We start from the raw sequence: 21,521 nt of genomic DNA, 5'->3' as shown, positions 1-21,521 counted from the left end.
GAACCACACTTTATAACAGTGATTAGGACGCACTGACAGACACGAAGCCAGCAGAATCAGCCTGGGCGGTTTCACCCAGAGCAGAGGAGAGGCCCCTTTGAAGCTCTCATCTGACAAATGTATGCCCAAATTAGAACTCTGGGGGCACGGAGCAGCTCGTTGGCCTTTGGATCTCAGGGAGCAAGGTTGAGGGGATGGGTTAATGTCTGGGATGCCCTCCTCTCTCATGCCTTCCTCCTGCTGATACTAAGTCAACAGGGACAGCTCCTAGCCCCTGCTTTCACCAGCGTCTCTACGGACAGGATGAGGGGTGACCACCTCAAGCAATTTCCGAGCCTCTCTCCTGCAGCATTGCTATCCCTTATATTTTGCAGAATGCAAATTTTCAACGGCATGGAGAGATAAATGTGTAATGCCTACTCTTGCAGGAAGGCATTTCTAGGCCTGACCTTCCCACTCAGCTTTTGTTGGCATATCAATGTGACAGCAACAATATTTTCCAGCAGAAAATCTTAGACCTTTTTCACAGGAGTAATTGATTAGGTAAAATCATTCAGCCCTCTAAGATGAATGACTTGGGGAAATTGCTACATAAATACAGTACCACAAAAGCATAGGATTTCAAGACCAAAAAAAAAAAAAATTAAAAAAGGAAAAAAAATTTAGAGATTTAGGGATAAATTAGGAATTTGGAATTAACGTATACACACTACTATGTACAAATAGGTAAGCAACAAGGACCTACTGTATAGCATAGGGAACTATATTCAGTATTTTGCAATAACCTATAAGGGAAAAGAATCTGGAAAAGAATACATATGTGTGTGTGTACATGTGTGCATGCATATATATATATATATATATATATATGAATGCCTGAATCACTTTGCTGTACACCTGAAACTAATACAACATTGTAAATGCTAGGAGTTGCCCCCTGTTGACTTAGTATCAGCATGAGGAAGACATGAAAGAGGAGGGCGTCCCAGACATTATACTTCATAAAAAAAATTCAGAGATTTTATAAGTGAGGAAACTGAAATTCAGCCAGGGGAGGAGACTTTCCTGATTAAGAAAGTAGATCAGGACCCAGATCCCTGAATCCTCAATCAGTGTCTTTCTCCCAAACCTATTACAGAAGCTTACATCCTTCAAGTGCTTATTACATACCAGATATTTTTCTGAATATTTTATATGTATTATCTCATTTAATCCTCAACATGGACTGAGATAGATACTATTACCCTCTCCAGTTTCCAGGTGAAGAGACTGAGGCACAGATTGTTGTGTGACTTGCTCTAGGTCACCCAGAAGCAGATCTAGGATTGGCTCCCAGGCAGCCTGACTTCAGAACCTGCTCTCTAAGCTCTAAACTACTTATCCTCTACCTCCTGATTACAGACTTCAGATAGGAACAGAGGTCATGAAATGGGGCCCATTTATCCTCAAAAATTACAATGCATTTGAGGACCAGTAGGAACTAGGTGCATGACAAAGGGAGGAGTTGAAATCAGAGGATCTCATGTTCAAGACCCCACCATCATGTTATCTGTTTGATTACATACAAGTCACTTGACCACTCAGTTTCCTCATCATTATCTCTTGTGGGCATATTTTTAAAAATGGGAGAGTTAGCAAGTAAATATGGATTTTTAGAACTCTTTAGGTAACAATTATTTTAACACCTTACAATTTACAAAACACTTTTATATCCTTTATTTAAATCTATAATGACCTATGAGTTAGGCCTGACAGGGATTTTTATTATTGACATTTTATAGATCGGAAATTGAGAGCCCAGGAATTAAAATGAATTGTCTAAATTCAAGCAGTAAGAAAATTGCTGTGGCTAAAATTGGTCATAGCTTTAACCTAATGGTTAATCTCACAGAAACGGAGTCTTCCTCTCCCTCCTCCACTTTTCTGGGAGATTATAGACTCAACAGGATTACAACAATTAAATTTTAATTAAAATCTGGGAATGAATCCAATTATGATAGAAATAAGATATAGGGTTCTCATCTCAGATAAGGAACAATAAAGGCTATGTACTAGCAACTAATTAAGCTAGTTACTCTGTAAGATCAACCAGACCTTTTACCATTTCCTGGTTTTGTGTCTGGTGAATGTTCTAACCCAAAGAGAATCTTCCTTCATCTCACAGATAAATGATCCATAGCCTGTAGCTGTCTCTTCCCATCACACTCTCACTTCATATTAAGCCAAAGGCAAATCAGTGAATAAAACAGAACAACTCTGTTTTGTAAGTACCAGTACGTGGGATACACTGGCACAGGTTCTGCTAAGTTCCAACAGACCTCTTCACAGCTCCTTAAGAGAAGCAGAAGCTACATTACCAGGAGAGGTTATCTTCACCCAGAGAGACAGAGAGGAGGAAACGAGAGGACAGAGGATGAAAACACAGAAGCAAGATCATAGACAGAGAAAGAGGAGAGGGAAGGGAAAGGAAGGGACAAGGAGGGGAGGGGAGGAGAGGGGAGGGGAGGGAGAAGAAAAGGAGATAAAATATTATTTATTAAAGGAAAAGAACACTGGACAGGAAGTTAGAAGAATTGATGTTGAAGCCCAACTCTAATACTAAATAGCTGATGGTGCAATGAATCCCTGGACCCCTCTCGGTCTCACTTCTCTCATCTCTAAAATGCAGTCAGTCCATGCTATTTATTCTTGCTGTTGAAGGTCAAATGGCACGAGGGAGGTAAGAGCTCTTGGTAAACAGTGTCAGCATTGCCTTCTGCAGCCAGCAGGTGCTAATGTTAAGTCACTGCATTTTCTTATAACAAGGGAATGGGCTCACTCTATTCAGGCTTTCCTCTGGATTCAGTTTATGATTATTTAGCAGGTGATTTTCCCTTGCCTCTTCCTCCTTTCCCTGCCTGATGAACTCTGACTTATAATGGTGACTTAATGCCCAACCAAGAAGGGCTAACTGACTTGGAAATAAAGATAAAAATCAAATTAATCTACTTAGTTCCATGTTAACAAAAGCTTTCATCTGGGAGAAAAATCAGAACTTGTTAACACCTGATATCTATAAGGCATATTACAAAGTGCTTTCAGATTATCTCATTAGAGCTGTACAATAAGACTATTAATGAAACAGAATGACAGTATGAACGACCTTTTGAAAGATGAGGAAACAAAGTTAACAGTTGTAAAATTAGGACTGAAATCCAAGACTCTATCCTCTGTTCAGAACTCTACTATGGAGGTTTGCTAAAAAAAACTGAGCGGAACTTTAAAAACCACCCTTTCATCACACCATGTTTCTACACCTGGGGGGCACCCAGAATAAGCATTTTAATTTTTAACAGCATGCTAGCTGCTGGGACACGCTTTCTTACTCTAACCCAGGATGAAAATCTAAATAAAGCCACACAAGTTAATTAGGAGGCCCAGAAATACACCAACTCTCTATGGTAATAACCAGGTGCCTCATGGGAAATCAAATAAAACAAGCCATAAAAAGTGAAATTTGTCTGGTAAAACTAATGAAAGAAGGGAGGTGAAGGATGAGAGGATGTGAGAATAGTATGAATATGCAGATTTCTTATGTCTCACCATGGAGCTTTAATATACACTGCCGAAGATGGCATATCAAGTGGAAGCATATTCTTTAAATAAATAACCATGATATAACTAATAATAATAATTATACGCAACTTTAAAAAGTGAATGATAGAGAAGTATAAAAAGAAGATGAAAAAGTGGGTTGTTAATGTAAATGAGTTTATCTTAGGAAGTAAATAGATAATATTCAAAAAAGATAGAATTAAGATTACTATAAATTACACTTATAGTCACTAGTAGAAAAAGACTCTAAACTTTCTTGATTAAAGAAAAATATGCTCAATGGAAAACAAAGGAAATATAGAAAATACGGTAATATATTTAGAAAAATGCAATAATACAAAAATCAAGATGGCAGAACTAAGACTGTAACTGTCACATTAATATGTATGAACAGGTTAATCTTACCAATTAAAAGAAAAGACCCTCAGGTTGGATCACAAAGTAAAATTCAATCATATGCTGCATACAAGAACACATCAAAAAATAAAGAAACCCCAAAAGTTTACAGTAAAAAACAGGCAGAAATATATGAAGAAAATTCAAATAAAAAGGACATAAGGTTTGCAATATTCAGCAGACAAGACCAAAAGCAAGGAAGACATTAAAGGAGATAAACTTTATAATGAAAAAGAGTATAATCTAAAATAAGGATTCAACATCTATAAATGTTCCTACATCAAACAAGACAATACGAACATTCATAATGTTAAGTCACAAAGTTAAAAAAAAAAAAAGCATAATAGTTAAGGAAAATTTAATTCTCCTCTCTCAGTCTATGAGTAGATCAAGTAGCCAAAAAAACTTAATTAATGAATAATAGGCAAAGACAAACAAGACACAAAGAACATAATGATAATGGATCTAAGTACCATTTATCGAATTCTATACAAAGAAAGCAGAGACTGCACATTCAAGTATTTATGAAATGTTGATATAAATTAACAATTGAAATGTAAAAATATTCAGTAAATCCCAAGGAGTAGAAATAGTAGAGAAGACATTTTCTAAACACAGTATAATATTAAAACTAGAAATTAATAGCAGAACTCAAGGGAGTAGGCACATTATAGTCAAACTTCTGAAAACTAAGATAAAGGTAACATTTGAAAGCAGCTAGAGAATACACAGAGGAATAGCAGGTCAAATGACTGTGGACTTCTGTCCAGAAATTATGGAGGCCAGAAAACAGTGGAACAACATCTTGCGAATGCTGAAAGAAACAAATGTCAAGTCAGAATTCTCTAACCAGAGGAAATATTCTTTAAGAATAAGGGCTAAATAAAGACCTCCCCCAAAATAAAAAATAAGAAATTTTATCATAGTAGATTACACTACAAGGAATGCTAAAAAGTAATTTTTCATGTGTAAGGAATATGACCTCAAAGAGAAACTTGAATCTTCTGGAACAAACAAAGAGCATCAGAAATGAAAACATGTGCATATAAAAGATAACTTTATTTTCTAATTTCTTTGAAATACATATGATTTCTTAAAGTAAAATTTATAATGTTACCTTGTGGGGTTTAAAATGCACATGAAAGTAATATGCATGACAACTGCAATGTAAAAGGCAGTGAGGAGGGGATATAAATGGAGCTATATGTATATTGTATACATATATTTTAATTTTCTGTGTATTATAATGTTCTGACATCTTTCTGGCAGGGAAGAGACTGCCCCTCTTAGGGGTAGCCAACTCTTAGAGATAGCAAAATGCCCAACACATGGACTTTGATATGCAAATTAAATAATCCAGAGGCATACCTCCTCTATCTGGCCCATACTTCCCATAAGGCAATATTCTTTTGCCTTAGCTAAGAACCAGGTACCAGGCAACCAGGAACCACCTGCAGTTTAAAGTCTATCAAAATTATTCATACTGGCCAATCATAAACTGTTTACCCTGCCCTGCCTTGCCTTTCCTGTGGAAACTCTAAAAAAGATCATGGCCTAAGTTGTCCCCCAGCTCCTGCCCCTCTGCTTCTTGATGGACACTGTGTCTTCCCTTATGGCCCTACATGGCATATGGTGACTCCCTTTCTGGGACTTGTGAGTGTAATAAACTTCTTCCTTCAAAGCCTCATTCTTGTTACCTCCTGTGACTACACTGACTTTATCATGCCATTTCCAACATTTACATTCTTAGAACAATGTATTTACAAGGTTTCTATGTTTTAAGTGTAGTGTTATAATATTAAGTGTAGTGTTATAATATTAACTCTAAGTGCATGGTGAAAAGTATTTATATTATAACTTCTAGAACAGTGGTTCTCAATTCAGAGTGATTTTACCCCCAGGGCACGTGTGGCAATGTCTGGGGATATTTTCGATTGTCATAACACAGAGGCACGGTGCTATTAGCACCCAGTGGGTAGAGGCCAGTGTTGCTGCTAAACATCCAACAGTGCTCAGAACAGATTCCCACGCCAAAGAATGATCCTGATCAAAGTGTAAATAGTGCTGAGGTTGAGAAAATCTGCCTAAAGCAACTACAAAATTATGTAAAATGTTATAGCTAAAAAGCTTATATATATTGTATTGGGTTGGCCAAAAAATTTGTTCAGGTTTTCTGTAAGATCTTATGGAAAACCCTGAACGAACTTTCTGGCCAACCCAATATAAAATTATGAAGAATTATATATATGTAATTATATATATAATTTGAAGAATATTTATATACTTACAAAGAAGGTTGAAAAAAGTACAAAGAAATTAAAAGTAGAAAGGGGAAAGAGAAAACAAGTAATAGGTATCCTTAACTTCAATCATATCAAAATTACTAAATTACAAAAGGAACTAAACACTCTAATTAAAAGGCAGAGATGATCAGAACAGATTAAAAGTATGACCCAATTATGTGATCTCTACAAGAAATGCACTTTGAATACAAAGAGAGATAGTAAATGGATGAAAAAATATATATACTATGTAAAAATAAGTATAAAAATGATAGAGTGCCTATAATAATATGAGATACAAAATAGATTTCTAGACAGAGTATTGCCAGAGATAAAAAGCAACATTTCATAATGAAAAAAGGCTCAATTCATCAAAACGGCATACCAATCATGAATGTGTGTGCATCTAACATAGACTCTCAAAATACCTGAAGCAAAAAATAATAAAATTAAAGAGACAAGAGAAAATCCCACAATAATAGCAGATTTTAACATTCCCCTCTCAGTAACCAATAAAAAAAAAACAGTAGACAAAAATCAGTAAACCCATAATCTAAACAACATTATCAAACTCAATGAATTAATTGATATCTATAGAAAACTAAACACAAAATTCTTTTCACATGCACATGATACATTCAGAAAGATGTACTATATAGTTGCGTCAATAAAAATGTCTCAATACATTTACAAGGATTAAAGTCAAAGACAGTATATTCTCTAAGTTAAAACTCAGTAATGTTAAAATATTTAGGAAAACCCAAAATATATGGAAAATTTCCAGTACACTTTCTAAAGCATCCATGGGTCGAAGAAGAAATCACAAGGAAAATTAGAAAATCTTTCTAACTGAATGATAGTATAAACACAACATACCCAAATCTGTGAGATGTAGGGAAAGCAGTGTGTAGAAGGAAATTTATAGATTTAAATGCTCACGTTAGAAACAAAGAAAGGCCTAAAATCAATGCCCTCAGGTTCCACATTAAGAAGTTAAAAAAAGAAAAAGAGAAGTAAACCAAAAAGTAAGTAGAAGAAAGAAAAAAATAGAATAGTAGAAATCAACTACATAGAATCAATCGTGAAAATTGGCAAAGTGAAAAGCATGTTCTTGTTAAAACCAAAAAAAAAACCAATAGGTTCATCAATAGAAAAAATAAAGAGAGAGAATGCAGATCACGAAAATTAAGAAAGAAGACATTAAATGGATAACAATGGAATATTAACAACTATATGCTTTCAAATAAAACAACTTAAACAACAAATTCCTTGAAAAATATAATTTACCAAAACTAACACAGAAGAAAAAAATACGAGTAACTCAATATTTATAAAACAAATTAACTTTATTATCTAAAACTATCCCACAAAGAAATCTCAGGCCCAGAAAATTTCCTTTGTAAGTTCTATCAAACATTCAAGGAAGAGAGAACACCAGCTATACACAAAATCTCTTAGAAAATAAAAGAGAAGGGAACACTATCCAGCTTGTTTTCTGAGGCCAGCATAACACAAATACCTGGCAAAGACATTACAAAAGAATGAAAATAATACACTAATATCCTCATGAACATAGACACAAAACTCTCTAATAAAACATTAGCAAGCTGAATTCAACAATGTATAGAAAAGATAATACACCATGACTAAGTGTGTTTATTTTAAGACTGAAAGGTTGATTTAACATTCGAAAATCCTATTAACAATAGGATTTTTTTTAATTAGGCAAGCTGATGGAAAACTAAATATGCATAAATAAATAAATTCTTGTAAAAAATTAATAAGAGGGGAGTAACTCTACCAGATATTAAAATGTAATAAAATGTTATAATAATTAAAATCATTTTGTACTCTAGTAAACAGATGAATGGATAATCCAGAAATAAACACAAATACACATGGTAAAATATATATTGATGAAGGAGAGCATTGAATAAATGATGTTGAGAAATCTAGCCTGCCATCTGGTTAAAAAAATAAAGTTGATTGCTTATCTTTTTTCTTACTTAAGGTAAATTCCAGATGAAACATAAATTTAACTATTTTTTAAAATAAATTGTAAAAACTTTAGAAGAAAAGGTGGAAATATATTTTATAATTTCAGTGTGGAGAAAACCTTTCTCAAAAAGAAATAAACTCAGAAGTCTTGAAAGATTGATACATTTGACAACCTAAAACTCAAAGACAGTAAAACATAGCATTATAAAGTTAAAAGAGATATGACAAACGGGAAAAAAAATTTGCAATATATATGGCAGAAACAGGACCAAGTTCTTTGATATATAAGGAGCTCTTACAAATCAGTAAGAGAAAAATCAATATCTCAATAGAAAACATATGGGCTCTGATGAAAAATAGGCAGTTCACAGAAAAAGAAATAAAATTACTTTCTAACCTAAGATAAACACTCTCAACTTCCTTCAAATTCTAGTGATGGAAATTAGAACAAAAGTAAGACATTTTTCTTTATTTCCCTGGCAAAGAAAAAGAGTTTCATAATACAGGATATTGGTGACAGTGTGTGAAAAAGGATGCTCACACACTGAGGGAGCATGAACTGGCATCACCTTTTTAGAAGGCAATTTGACAGTAGCTGTCAGTTGAAATTCACATGACTTTTGACCTAATAATTCCGCTTGCAGAAATTTACATTACAGATACATTTGCACATATGCGCAAAGTCCTGTAGACAAGGATATTTATAGCAGCTTTGTTTGTAGTAGAGAAGATAAAAATAAATATCCATGAATAAGGGGCTGGATAGATAGATTAGACTTGAAATGGAATATTCTGCACTATTAAAAGGACTGAAGTTAATCTTTCCATGATTACATAATAAAGTCTCCAGGCAGGACATTTTATGGTATGTGTACCCGCTGGGTAAAATAATTTGTGATAAATGTATGTGTATATCAATATTACAAATATGTGTAAACCCACATATATACATACAAAGACATTTTTATCCTTATATATTTGCAGATCATTTCTCAAAAAAAAAAAAGCATAAAACACACGAAACTGCTAACTATCACCTTTGAAAATAATTCTGGAAAACTGAAAGTCTGGGTTAGGAGAGATATCCTGACAATAAATAATTTTTTGCGATATTTAAATAGATGTTTACCACGTGCCTATATTATTGAAAAATCTACCAGTTCAAAAAAGTCAGTGAACTAAATCAATCATTTCTAGCATCCATGAAAAGAGCAAATAAGAAATAGGTTTCTGATATGATATGCTTTATGTAAGGAAACCCAATCACTTGATCGGCCTATACTTTTTTCAGTATTTTAGAAAGATTTTTCAGCCAGGTGCTTAAAGAAGGACAACAACAAAAGGTACCTGCCCTAAAAGAGCTCACAGTTCCATGGGAAGAGTTCACATTCAGAGGTTCAGAGGAAGACAGCTGTCCTCCGGCTTAGATTTAAAATGTTGAAGAAAGTCAGTTCTTCCTGAGACCATAACAAGAATTTGCTCAGTTCAGCAACGCTCCTCTATAGACCTCACCAGGTCTCTTGGTAACTGTCAACCTCTCCGAGAGAGGTGATGTCCCCTCCTCCACTAAGCTTCCAGGAAAGATCCCAAAGAGACTTCTTTCAAGAAGTCTTATTAGCCATCTTGGGTTCTGTTCATTAAGCTTTGTAGAATAATTTCAATTCCCAAAGGCAAGTGACAGCTGCTGGGGGTGAGGATGACAGCAGGACCCCAAGAACAAGGCCCTCCAGTGGTTGCTGTTATAAAGCCACACTGGTGTATTTGGTTGCACCTCTCCCTGGAATGTTTCAGACCTGGTTGACCCTGTGTGGTAGGCATTACCTTTGTAGAAAAAGTTGCAGGAACATTGTACAGCAAGGAAGGATAGAAATGGTCAATTGCTTGGGGCTAGAAGCCATGGGTTAAAATGTCACGAATAAAGGCACCAAGGTGTCTAGAACCAGACTGCCTTAATTTAAAGTGCTGGGTATTTTGCAGGTGACAGCACTCTTAGGAGACAGGGTGGGTAGTCAGGCTTACCTCACAGGTGGGAGTGGTACTGTATGGTGTTTACTCTACAGAACTTTTTCCTACCTTCATTCCTTTGGTTGCTCTCTCTTCCTTCTGCTTGGAATATTCTTAAACTTTTGTTCTTCGGCTGACTCCTACCCCATGTCAAATATTGGCTCAAGCTCTTCTCCAGGAAAGCTTCTCTAATCTCTGCCACAGGGATTAGGTGAAAACCGCTTCCTCCATGTCCCCACAGCTCTTTCCACTTTACATTCAACCACTGACTTGTCAGGTACTCATATTAAAGTACAAATGTACTTAAAATTGTATCCCTGGTGTCTGACGTAGAGTGGAAACTCAAGGATTGTTTGATGAATTCGGCGACAGCGTCACTGTTCTCCCCTGGATTCTCCCAGCTTACAGCACTGAACTGAACGTGGTGATTGTTTCCCCTGCCTGCCCCACACCCACTGCACCACTTTCCTGAGTCTAAGACATCATACTCACTTGTCCAGTGACATTGTAGGGAAGGGAAACTTGCCCAGGCAGATGCCATAGACAGCACTCAGGGGAATCCATTGCAACCGCACACAGCTGAGCATGATGAAGTCGTATTTGCAGATCAAGAGAATCCTGTCTGTGACCAGCAAAATCCTCTCCTCATTGTTCCAGTGGTCTGTCCTGTAAAAAATCACCACAGAGAACAAAAGTTATTTGCATAATCTTTCCAAGTTGAAAATAATGGAATTGTCTGAAACATATCTACTGACACAGAAAATAATGAGGTTTGATCACCTCGGAAGAAAGAGAAGCTGAAGAATGCCATCCCTTCTCTCTCATTCCAGCCCCATGACCAAGGGAGGAGGGAAGTGGAGGATCACAGGGAAAGGATTTGTTTTGTTTTGTTCGTTTTATTTTTTGGTTTTTTTGGCTGTGTTTGGTCTAGGTTGCTGCGCGCGGGCTTTCTCTAGTTGCGGTGAGCGGGGCTGCTCTTTGTTGCGGTGCACGGGCTTCTCATTGTGGTGGCTTCCCTTGTTGCGGAGCACGGGCTCTAGATACGCGGGCTTCAGTAGCTGCGGCATGCGGGCTCAGTAGTTGTGTCTCACGGGCTCTAGAGCGCAGGCTCAGTGGTTGTGGCGCACGGGCTTAGTTGCTCCGCGGCATGTGGGATCTTCCCGGACCAGGGCTCGAACCTGTGTCCCCTGCATTGGCAGGTGGATTCTTAACCACTGCGCCACCAGGGGAGTCCACAGGGAGAGGTTTTACGGCCACAGAGCTCAGAGATGATTAGCCTTGACAGGATCCATTAGGGGAATAGCAAGATTGTATCATGTTGGCAGTCAACTGATTCATGCTCCTCCATGTCTTCCCAGTTCTCTAGAAAGCCTTCATGGAGCACATCTTCCTCAAAGCACACCAAAAATAATCTTTGTTCTAACTCAATCTGGATGACTCACTAGGCATTAGTTTATGCTAATCTCCAAAGGTCGCATTGCTGACTGAAGATAAAATGGAGACTTGGGGCTTCCCTGGTGGCGCAGTGGATGAGAGTCTGCCTGCCGATGCAGAGGACACGGGTTCGTGCCCCGGTCTGGGAGGATCCCACATGCCACGGAGCAGCTGGGCCCGTGAGCCATGGCCGCTGAGGCTGTGCATCCGGAGCCTGTGCTCCGCAACGGGAGAGGCCACAACAGTGACAGGCCCACATACCACAAAATAGAAAAAAAAAAAAAGGAGACTTGAATATAGGTCCAGTGACCTCCACCCAAGCCATCACTATTTCAAGCTCATTCTGTCATTTTCTTATGGTATAAACATAGTGAAACAAGTGAACTGAGATTCTTACAAGCCAAAGACAAAGCAGACACTGGGTAAGTGTTTACTGAATTGATTTGCTTCAGATTTGAGAGCCTTTCAGGATATGCATGGAAAATTCTGAGTTAAGAATCTCTCCAACAGAGAGAACAGAGAGAACCAGAAGCAATGCTTCTGGTTAAAAGAAAGGGAGCATGGTCTGAAATTCTCCTCACTCTCAACGCTTTTGCTGTCTGTCTGCTACAGCCTTTGTATATAGCACTGCATGACTTATATGATAACCGTTTCAGTGCATGTTTTGTCTTCCCTAAGAGACAGAAAAGGATGATTTGTGACTGATTCATATCTGAACCCCCACTACACAGAGTCAATCTAATGTAAAAATTAGGACTGGGCACCCTGCTCCCATCCATTCTCACATAGTAACCAGAGTGCTATTCTTCAAATACAAAAGGAATGATGTTACTCCCCTGTTCACTCTATTAAATGACATCTTTTTGATTTCAGAATCAAATCCAAGTTACATAATATGGACTACAGGTCCCTGTATGGTCTGGCCTCTGCCCAGCACCATCTCATAGCAGGCTGAGAAACTCATTGTTCAAGTCATGGTTCAAATGCCTCACTCAAAGGAGATTTCTTAAACTCCGATATAAACTTGTCCCCCTATTACATTTTTTTAAGCTTTCTGATCCTTTTCCATTTTCAGCACTTCTCATAGCTTGTAAGAAGGAACGATATGTTAAAAGTTTAGTAACTGGTACCACATGAACACTGACAAATCAGAATGGACACCAAAGTACAGAGGGTAGGGCAATGCCAGTGAGTGTCATCTGAGGATCATCCCTATGTGTGTGTGTCGTGTCTCTGTGTGTGTGTGTGTTCCATGAGGGCTGTGACTGTACCTGCGGGGCTATTTACTCTGTTCCTGTCAAACAGCCTGCTCTAAATAAATAGCTGTTGAGTGGTAAAGGAGTGCCAATCATAATCATTTTGGAGGCCTTTGGGCTGGGTGAGTAACTGGGGATGAAAACTTCCAGCTAACTAACTCCGTAAGATGGGCTGTTGAGCCTGTCTGTAGCTTACGTTCCTTATCTGTGAAATGGAGACAGTACTCATCTCCTAAGTTTGGGGAGAGGATTAAGGGACGTGATTCTCAATCGGTGGTTTGTAAATGAGCTGTTATTATCATTGTCAGTGACCTAAGTGTCCTTGGGTAACCCCAATATGTGCCATTCCTCAATGTAGTCTAAAGACAGGCGAGACAAAATTAAAAGTTTAATCAACAGGAAGAGGAACAGGAAGAGACGTGAAGGAGAGAAAAAGGGAGATGAAGGAGGAAGAAATAGGGAGAAACAGAAGGAAAGAAAGAAAGATGAGATCATGCCTTATTATATGCCGGCCCTTATGCTTGTACAAGTATTAGCTCTACATCTCCCCACCACCCTTTGAAGAAAGTCACATTGAAAGTCACTCAGCTAGAATATGGTAGTAGTGTTAGTGATGGAGGGTCAAGAGATCTGGTTTAAATCTTGGTCCTATGGTTTCCATCCGCTCTAACAATGCTGCAATATTCAACTTCTACTCCACCAAGAGAAGGAAAGAATTCTTGATAATCTGTTTAACATTCTCCGTCTTAGTCAGAAAGAGACGAGGATTCTGAAATGTTGTATCAGATATCTACATAAATTTCTCTAAATAGATTGTATCTACTTAGCAGCAAGTTATAAGCTGCTGCCTAATAAACCAGACTTGTTTTTAGTCTAAAAAATCCTCAGATTTTAGTTTAATGGTTTTACTGAAAATGTCAGCACTCCATAATGAGATTTATTTTAAAAGGTAGAGGATGGATTCAGGAAAAAAAAAAAAAGAGAGAGAATTCTTTTTAGGAACAGAGTGCTCTGCTGTGACACAGACTGCATAATTTACATGTCGGAAAAGTCTGAATCCAAGTAAACACACAGGCTTATACATAGTTTGGGGCCACCATCTCTAGCTTCTGGGTGGTAGATTTATTTATTTAGACTTCAATCACACCTTTTTTCCCAGAGAACTCTTGGAGAAAACATTGAATTTTATATTCCTAATATTAATATAAGTTTGGCGGTAATATTCAGAACAAATATAGGAGTAGAAATAACAATATCATATTGTGTTTGTGTAGTCCACGGACATTCACAAAGCTCTTGAATATCAATGCTTTTGTTTAATCCTCCCAACGATCTTTTGGACTAAAAGCTATTACCCTCATTTTAAGGATAAGAAACTAAGGTCCAGAGACCCTTAAAATGACTTGCCCAATGCTTTACATCTAGCAAGTAGTAGTTCAAGGCCCTGAAATAAGTATGGAGACAGCAAATCCAGGCATAGTGTTTGCTTTCTCCATGGGACCACTCACCCCCAAATAGAGGACCCTTCAGTGTGGTGTGCAAGTGTGGTAAGAGCTATCTCTGGAAGGAGCTGATGTGATGATCTATACCACTCCTGAAAATGTTATCTCTGGGAAACAAAGCAAACATCTATGACTGTCCCCTCCAAACTTTGACCTCTTCCAGTGTTCCTATCTTGGGGGAAAACCCTTCTTCCATCCGGTTATGTATGCTAGAGACTTAGGAGTCTTTCGGGACACATCCTATTTCTTCACCTCACATGCCAAGTCCTAAACATTCTACTACCCAGACATCTCTCAAAACCATCCACTTCTCTCCAACTAGACTTTCACTATCTTAATCCAGTCTTCCCACATCTCCTGCCTGGACTCGTGCAGTCCCCTTCTCACTGGGCTTGGGCAACTAGCCACCTGGACCTGGTTTATCTACATATACTTTATTTCCCTCCCAGCCTCATACCATACTGCAATGAGGTAGACCTTTTTAAAAACAAATCTGGGGCTTCCCTGGTGGCACAGTGGTTAGGAATCCACCTGCCAATGCAGGGGACATGGGTTTGAGCCCTGGTCCCGGAAGATCCCACATGCCGCAGAGCAACTAAGCCCGTGTGCCACAACTACTGAGCCTGCGTTCTAGAGCCCACGAGCCACAACTACTGAGCCCACATGCCGCAACTACTGGAGCCCGCACACCTAGAGCCCGTGCTCCACAACAAGAGAAGCCACCACAATGAGAAGCCCACACACCGCAATGAAGGGTAGCCCCTGCTCGCCACAACTAGAGAAAGCCCTCACGCAGCAACCAAGACCCAACGCAGCCAAAAGTAAATAAATAAAAAAATAAATAAAAACAAATCTGTCCTTTACCTCCCAACCCTGGCTTCAAACACTTCAACAGTTCCCCATAGCTCTTACAAGAAATGACAATTTTCACCTGGTCTAAGAGGCTCTGTAGGGTCAGGCCTTACCTATTTCTTCAACGACATTTCAGACCTCTGCACTCCCTTCTCTTTGATCTACTTTCAGTTTCTTGGACTCAACGACGCCCACTCCTGCTGAAGGGACCTTGCACATGCTGTTCCCTCTGCCGGTCATGTTCTTCTTGATCTTCTTTACTTAATTAACTCCTATAGTGCTGAGTTCAACTACTCCTTACTCTGGAAAGCTTTCCCAGACCTCCAGGACTACTTCTCTTCTTTCTAATATATACTTTCATAGAACTTCACATCTCTCCTTCACAGCACTTCTCCCAGATGCAATTTTATAGTTATTTCTGTGATTTTATAGTTATTTATAAACTAAATTTTGTACTAAATATAAAATAAAATATAAATAGTTATTTATATAAAAATTTTATAGTTATTTCTGATTACCTAATTCATGTCAGTCTTCTCTCCTATACTGTAAACATCACAAAGAGAGAGTCAGTTCTTAGCATGGTGTCACCACTGTAGTAGGTGTCCAAAAACTATTTCTGAAATGAATTGGTGAAGAATTAACAATTCTTGTGCAGTGCAACCTATATGCTTTGCCTCATGCTGCTTGAAGAATCCTATCCACAGTTGTACAAATTGAAATACTCCCTCATAAAATAGCACATTTTCAAAAAAAAAAAAGTAACATTGGGAAAATGTTCATACCAAAAGAGTGAGAAAGAGGAGGATACAAAATGGTACCTTCAGTGTACTTCCAATTTTGTAACAACAGCAAAATATATAGATCAAAATGTTAACACTGATTATATCTGAGTGCTGGGATTTCAAGAGACTTTCATTTGTTCTCATGCTTTTATTAGCCAAAGTTTAATTTTTTATGATAAACTTTCTACTTTTATGATAAAAGAGATATATCTTTTAAAATTTTTATTGAAATACAGTTGATTTACAATGTTGTGCTAGTTTCAGGTATACAGCAAAGTGATTCAGCCATACACGCATATATAAATATATATATTCTTTTTTTACATTCTCCTCCTTCATAGGTTACCACAAGATATTGAGTATAGTTCCCTGTGCTATACAGCAGGTCCCTGTGGGCTATTCATCTTATACATGGTAGTGTGTGTATTTTAACCCCAAACTCCTAATTTATCCCCTTCCCACTATCCCCTTTGGTAACCATAAGTTTGTTTTCTATGTCTGCGAGTCTATTTCTGTTTTGTAAATAAGTTCATTTGTATCTTTTATTTTTTTTAGATTCCACACATAAGTTATATCATGTGATATTTGTCTTTGCTTACTTAGTATGATAATCTCTAGGTCCACCCATGTTGCTGCAAATTCATTCATGAATTCATTCATTTTTATGGCTGAGTAATATTAAAAGAGATATTTTTTAAGTAAAAAAATCACCTATCCTTCAGGTTCCCAGCTTAAATGCTATCTGTTTAATGGCACCTTCCCCTCACCTCCCTCGCCCCCAAGTAGATACCATCTCTCTTTCCGTTAAATACACACAACCTTTATCAAGGTTTCAATTGTGGCCTTAGTCACAATTTTCTGTACTTCTCCTTCCATTCCCCACACACATGATGGAAGACCCTATGGTGTAGAGCCAGTGACTGAGCCCTACCTGGGTCTCCTCACTGTGCCCAGCATAGAGCCAAAGAGAGAGCAAGGTCTTAGTAAATGAACAGAGCATGGAATAAAAAATTAGAATCATAAGATTCATCCCCACAGTGATGAGAGCCTGCCTCTCCTGGCAGAGAATTTGCTACATTCTCCTACCACTGCTGTTCCTCAGCACTAGCTGCATTTCCCATCTTTGATGGGGAAGGGGCCTAGACCTCCTGGTGGAAACAGGGAACCTAGTTGCTCCCGGAGATTTGCAGTTTCCTGGTACTACAACAGTTTGGCCAGCAGAGGGCAACAGCGAACCACCAATGACAGGTGGGACCCATCTGAGCAAGATTCCAGGACCCCCACCCCATTACTCAAACCATCCCAGATGCTTTGCCAGTCGCCCCAGCCCTACTCCTAACAATACTCTCAGTTGCTCTTTTAAGTCTGTGTCAAATCAGTTTATGGTTTGGAAATGATTTTTCTCCCCCAAATATATTCTTCTAATATTATTCTCCCAAATATGCACACACATGCATGCACACGCACACACACACACACACACACACACACCACTAAGACATCGTCTCTGATATTGAATAGAGTGATTATACCTGATTTACAAATCAATCTTCTTTCCTGTGCCCCTCTAGACTCTTAGAATAACCAGCCCTTGAAAGAGGAAGACAGCTCCTTGGCTAGCCAAGAATCAGCAACTCAGGAGGAAAACACTGAATCATTCATTCCACACATATTCCCTGAGCACCCACTGGGTTCCAGGCCCTGAAGAGAATCCAGTTTGGGTTTACAATTCAAACACAAACAGATGAAAAATGCATGGCATTGAAGCAGAGCAATTTGCCTCCCCCTGAGTTAAGTGAAGTCTTATAAAACATTTAGCTAAATAACCCACATGCAGTTCTTTCAATCATTTGGTTAATCTCTCCCTGGGCCTCTCCAATGTGTTTAAAATAGGGGACTCTCCAAGTAAACACAGTATTCTAATAAAAACCCGATGTCCACAAACCTTCCCTGTTCCCGTCCCCTGACTTGACTTCCTGTGGTTCATTTTTTTCCCACTACCCCATGCAGCCGGCCATGTACCTGGCCCTGCACTTAGCTACTGGGAATACTGAGAAAAACATTCAACTCTTAAGGAATACACAGTTCTCTAAGATGTGAGGTGAAATCACCTAAGGAAGAGTTAATGGGTATGATGAGACTGGATAATGAGAACACAAGTCCACAGACTCAGGTGTCTGGATTCCCAGCCCATTGCCCACAGGGCTGAGGAAAAGGAACCCTAGGTATCTATTTGATGTCCTTAAAGAAGACTCTCTTATCAGCTTTTCATTTCCTGCTGTTTGGTGAAGATCTCAGTGTTGGAAAAGCACGAGTTGCAAAGTACGGATGATTCTCTGGAGGTACACTAAAAAGGCCTCAGGAATATTTATTCATTTCTCCAACACGTCTTTAACACGTACCACTCAGTATAGGACAAAGTGTCCCCGTAAAATATGGACAAGGATGAACGTGGAAACATCCACTTTTGTATCCACAGAACTACTTTTTGCCTGAGTAAGAGAAGTCCTACCATGAAATTTCATATTGCTCCAACTGAGTGCAGAAAAAAACTGGTCACTTTTCCCCCTGGAAAACAAAGTCCGCAAGATGGGATCCATCACGTTTTACGAAACAGCAAGGAAGCCAGCGTGACCAAAGCAAAAGGAACAAGGAGGAGAGTGGAAGGAGATTTAAGCAGAAGCCACATCTCGTGCTGAAATCACAATTTCTTTGCAATTTGAGAATGTTATCACGTTAAATGGTTATTATCCCCACTTCACAGGTGGAGGAACCAAGTCTTACTAAAGTGACATGCATCTAGTACCAATGACAGAGCCATGGTGAGAATCCAGCACTTCTGACCCCCCAAGCCCAGGCCATATACATTCCATCTAGCGGCTTCTCCCACGTATCTTCCCCGTGCAGCAGGCATTTGTGCTCTCCCCACCACAGTACCATCAGTAAGAGGATATTTTAAAAGCTACACAAAAGAGAAGACTCTGGGCACACCCCATCCTTCTCTCTTTCCCACAAAACAACTAAATAGCTGTTGCATAGCTACTGGGCACACCAGGTTCTAATAAGAGGCCCACCCCCGAGGGGCTCTCTCCTCCCCGCCTCCCCCAAATTCACTTTAGGGGATTCACTTGATCAGAAGCCAAAGAAGCGGCAGGAGAACAAGGACTAATTTTGAGGAGGCAACAGAGAGGGAAGAACAGAGGGATGGGATACAACAAACGCTCACATCTTGCCACCTCCCTTGTTTTATTCTTTTAAATGGGAGAGATATTTGCTTACTGTACTGTGTTAGTTACACCTCCTTGGGTACAGGAGACACATCCCACATCAGGCAAGTCCAGGAAGAGGAGATGTGTTACAAAAATACTCTGAGGAATCCCACAGAAATCTATGAACAGGAACCATAACACAGTTGGGATTTAGGAAACCTAGAAAGTCACAAGGAATGAAATGCACTCTCGAGGGGCTGTCTCTCTCATGATGTCTGTGTATCGCTCCATGCATCTCATCTGTTTCCTCCTGACTGATGTGGCCTTCTGCTTACTGCCAGTGTTTGCTCCTCTTTAATTCCACCTTGCCTATGACCTTATTGTTTCCTTAGTCCTGACTATACATGAACTTGCAGAATCTGCTCTCGTAGCTAACTGGCCTCTGTTGTCCTAAATCCCCCAGTTCAGACTTTCAAGATAAGGGATTCTGTTAGCCCAAATCATTCCTCTGAGTTGTCTTCTTGAGTCTCACATCCGCTAACCGATTAGCCCCCATTTGTCCAATCAGCTCTGGCCAGGGGCTGAAGTTATATAGTAGAAAATAGCATTTGCCAGTGAGAAACACTTTATTCTTCTTTTTTAGAATTGTTTTAACTATTCTAATTCCTTTGTCTTTCCATAAAAATTTTAGAATAGTGACTTCCCTGGTGGCACAGTGGTTAAGAGTCCGCCTGCCAATGCAGGGGACACAGGTTCGAGCCCTGGTCCGGGAAGACCTCACGTGCCACGGAGCAACTAAGCCCTTGTGCCACAACTACTGAGCCTGCACGCTAGAGCCCGCGGACCACAACTACTGAGCCTGCATGCCACAACTACTGAAGCCCGTGCACCTAGAGCCCATGCTCCACAACAAGAGAAGCCACTGCAATGAGAAGCCTGTGACCTGCAACTAGAGAAAGCCCGCGTGCAGCAACGAAGACCCAATGCAACCATAAATAAAGAAATAAATATTTTAAAAATAAAATAAAACAGGCAAACTGAAAAAAAAAATTAGAATAGTTTTGTCCATACCTACAAAAATCCTGCTGAGATTGAAAGGAATTATGTTGAACCTGTATGTCAAATTTGACATCTTTACTATATTGATTCTTCCAATCTATGAACATGGGATTTAGATCTTTGTTTCTTTCATCAGCAGTTTGTAGCTTTCAGTGTGTAAGTCCTATACATATTTTGTTAGATTTACACTTAAATATTTTTCTTTTTTTGAGTGATTATAAATGTTATTATATTTTTGTTTGTACCTCCTCAATGCTAGTGTATAGAAATATAATTGATTTTTTATTTTTAAAAAATTATTACTAAAATAATTTTTGTATGTTTATCGTGTACCCTGCAAACTTGCTAAACTCATCTAATAGTTCTGGAAACTTTTTGGTAGATTCCTTGGAATTTTCGACATAGACTATCATGCCATCTACAATTAGGAACAGTTTTTATTCCTTGCTGTTTGACCTGTATGCATTTTATTTACTTTTCTTGCCTTGTTACACTGGCTAGAACTTCCAGGACTGTGTTGAATATTGGTAGTGAGAGTGGACACCTGCCTTGTTCCCAATTTTAGGGGGAAAACATTGTCTTTTCCCAATAGCATGATGTTAATTATTATAGGTTTGATATAGATGTTCTTTATCAAATTGAAAAGGTTCCTCTCTGTTATTTTCTGAGGGATTTTGTCATGAATGGGTATGTTGAATTTTGTCAAATGCTTTTTCTGCATCTATTGATCTGATCATGTGATTTTTCTTCTTTAGCCTGTTAATATGGTGGATTACATGGATTAATTTTCTAATATTGACCTAGCCTTGAATCACTGGAATAAACCCCACTTGGTCATGGTACATAATTACTTTTTTTATATTGCTGAATTCTATTTGCCAAAGTTTTGTTAAGAATTTTTAAATCTATATTCATGAGGGGTATTGGTCTGTAGTTTTATTTTTGTACTGTCTTTGTCTGGATTTAGTATCAAGTAAATACTGGCTTCATAGAATGAGCTGGGAAGCATTCCTTTCTCTTCTATTTTCTGGAAAAGATTATGTAAATTGGTGTTCATTCTTCTCTAAATGCTTAATAGAATCCTCCAGTAGAACCATCCAGGCCTAGATGTTTCTTTTGGGGAAGGTTTTTTTTTTTTTTTTTGCGGTAC

The 21,521-nt window shown here is 38.5% G+C and overlaps 1 protein-coding gene across 2 annotated transcripts in view; it reads right to left on the bottom strand.

Moving 5' to 3' along the window:
- The window catches only part of TPRG1 (tumor protein p63 regulated 1), a 261,943-nt gene that overhangs the window by 117,876 nt on the left and 122,546 nt on the right, over positions 1-21,521 (bottom strand). For both annotated transcript variants that reach the window (XM_060149271.1, XM_060149272.1), the window contains exon 4: positions 10,767-10,940. In XM_060149271.1, coding sequence (XP_060005254.1) covers positions 10,767-10,940 — 174 coding nt within the window. The remainder of the gene's footprint in view (positions 1-10,766; positions 10,941-21,521) is intronic.

This window comes from Lagenorhynchus albirostris, chromosome 5 (genome assembly GCF_949774975.1).
Source record: "Lagenorhynchus albirostris chromosome 5, mLagAlb1.1, whole genome shotgun sequence".
NCBI lineage: Eukaryota > Metazoa > Chordata > Mammalia > Artiodactyla > Delphinidae > Lagenorhynchus > Lagenorhynchus albirostris.
The sequence above is the reverse complement of the archived record's forward strand: the minus strand, read 5'-3'. Positions and strand labels throughout refer to the sequence as shown.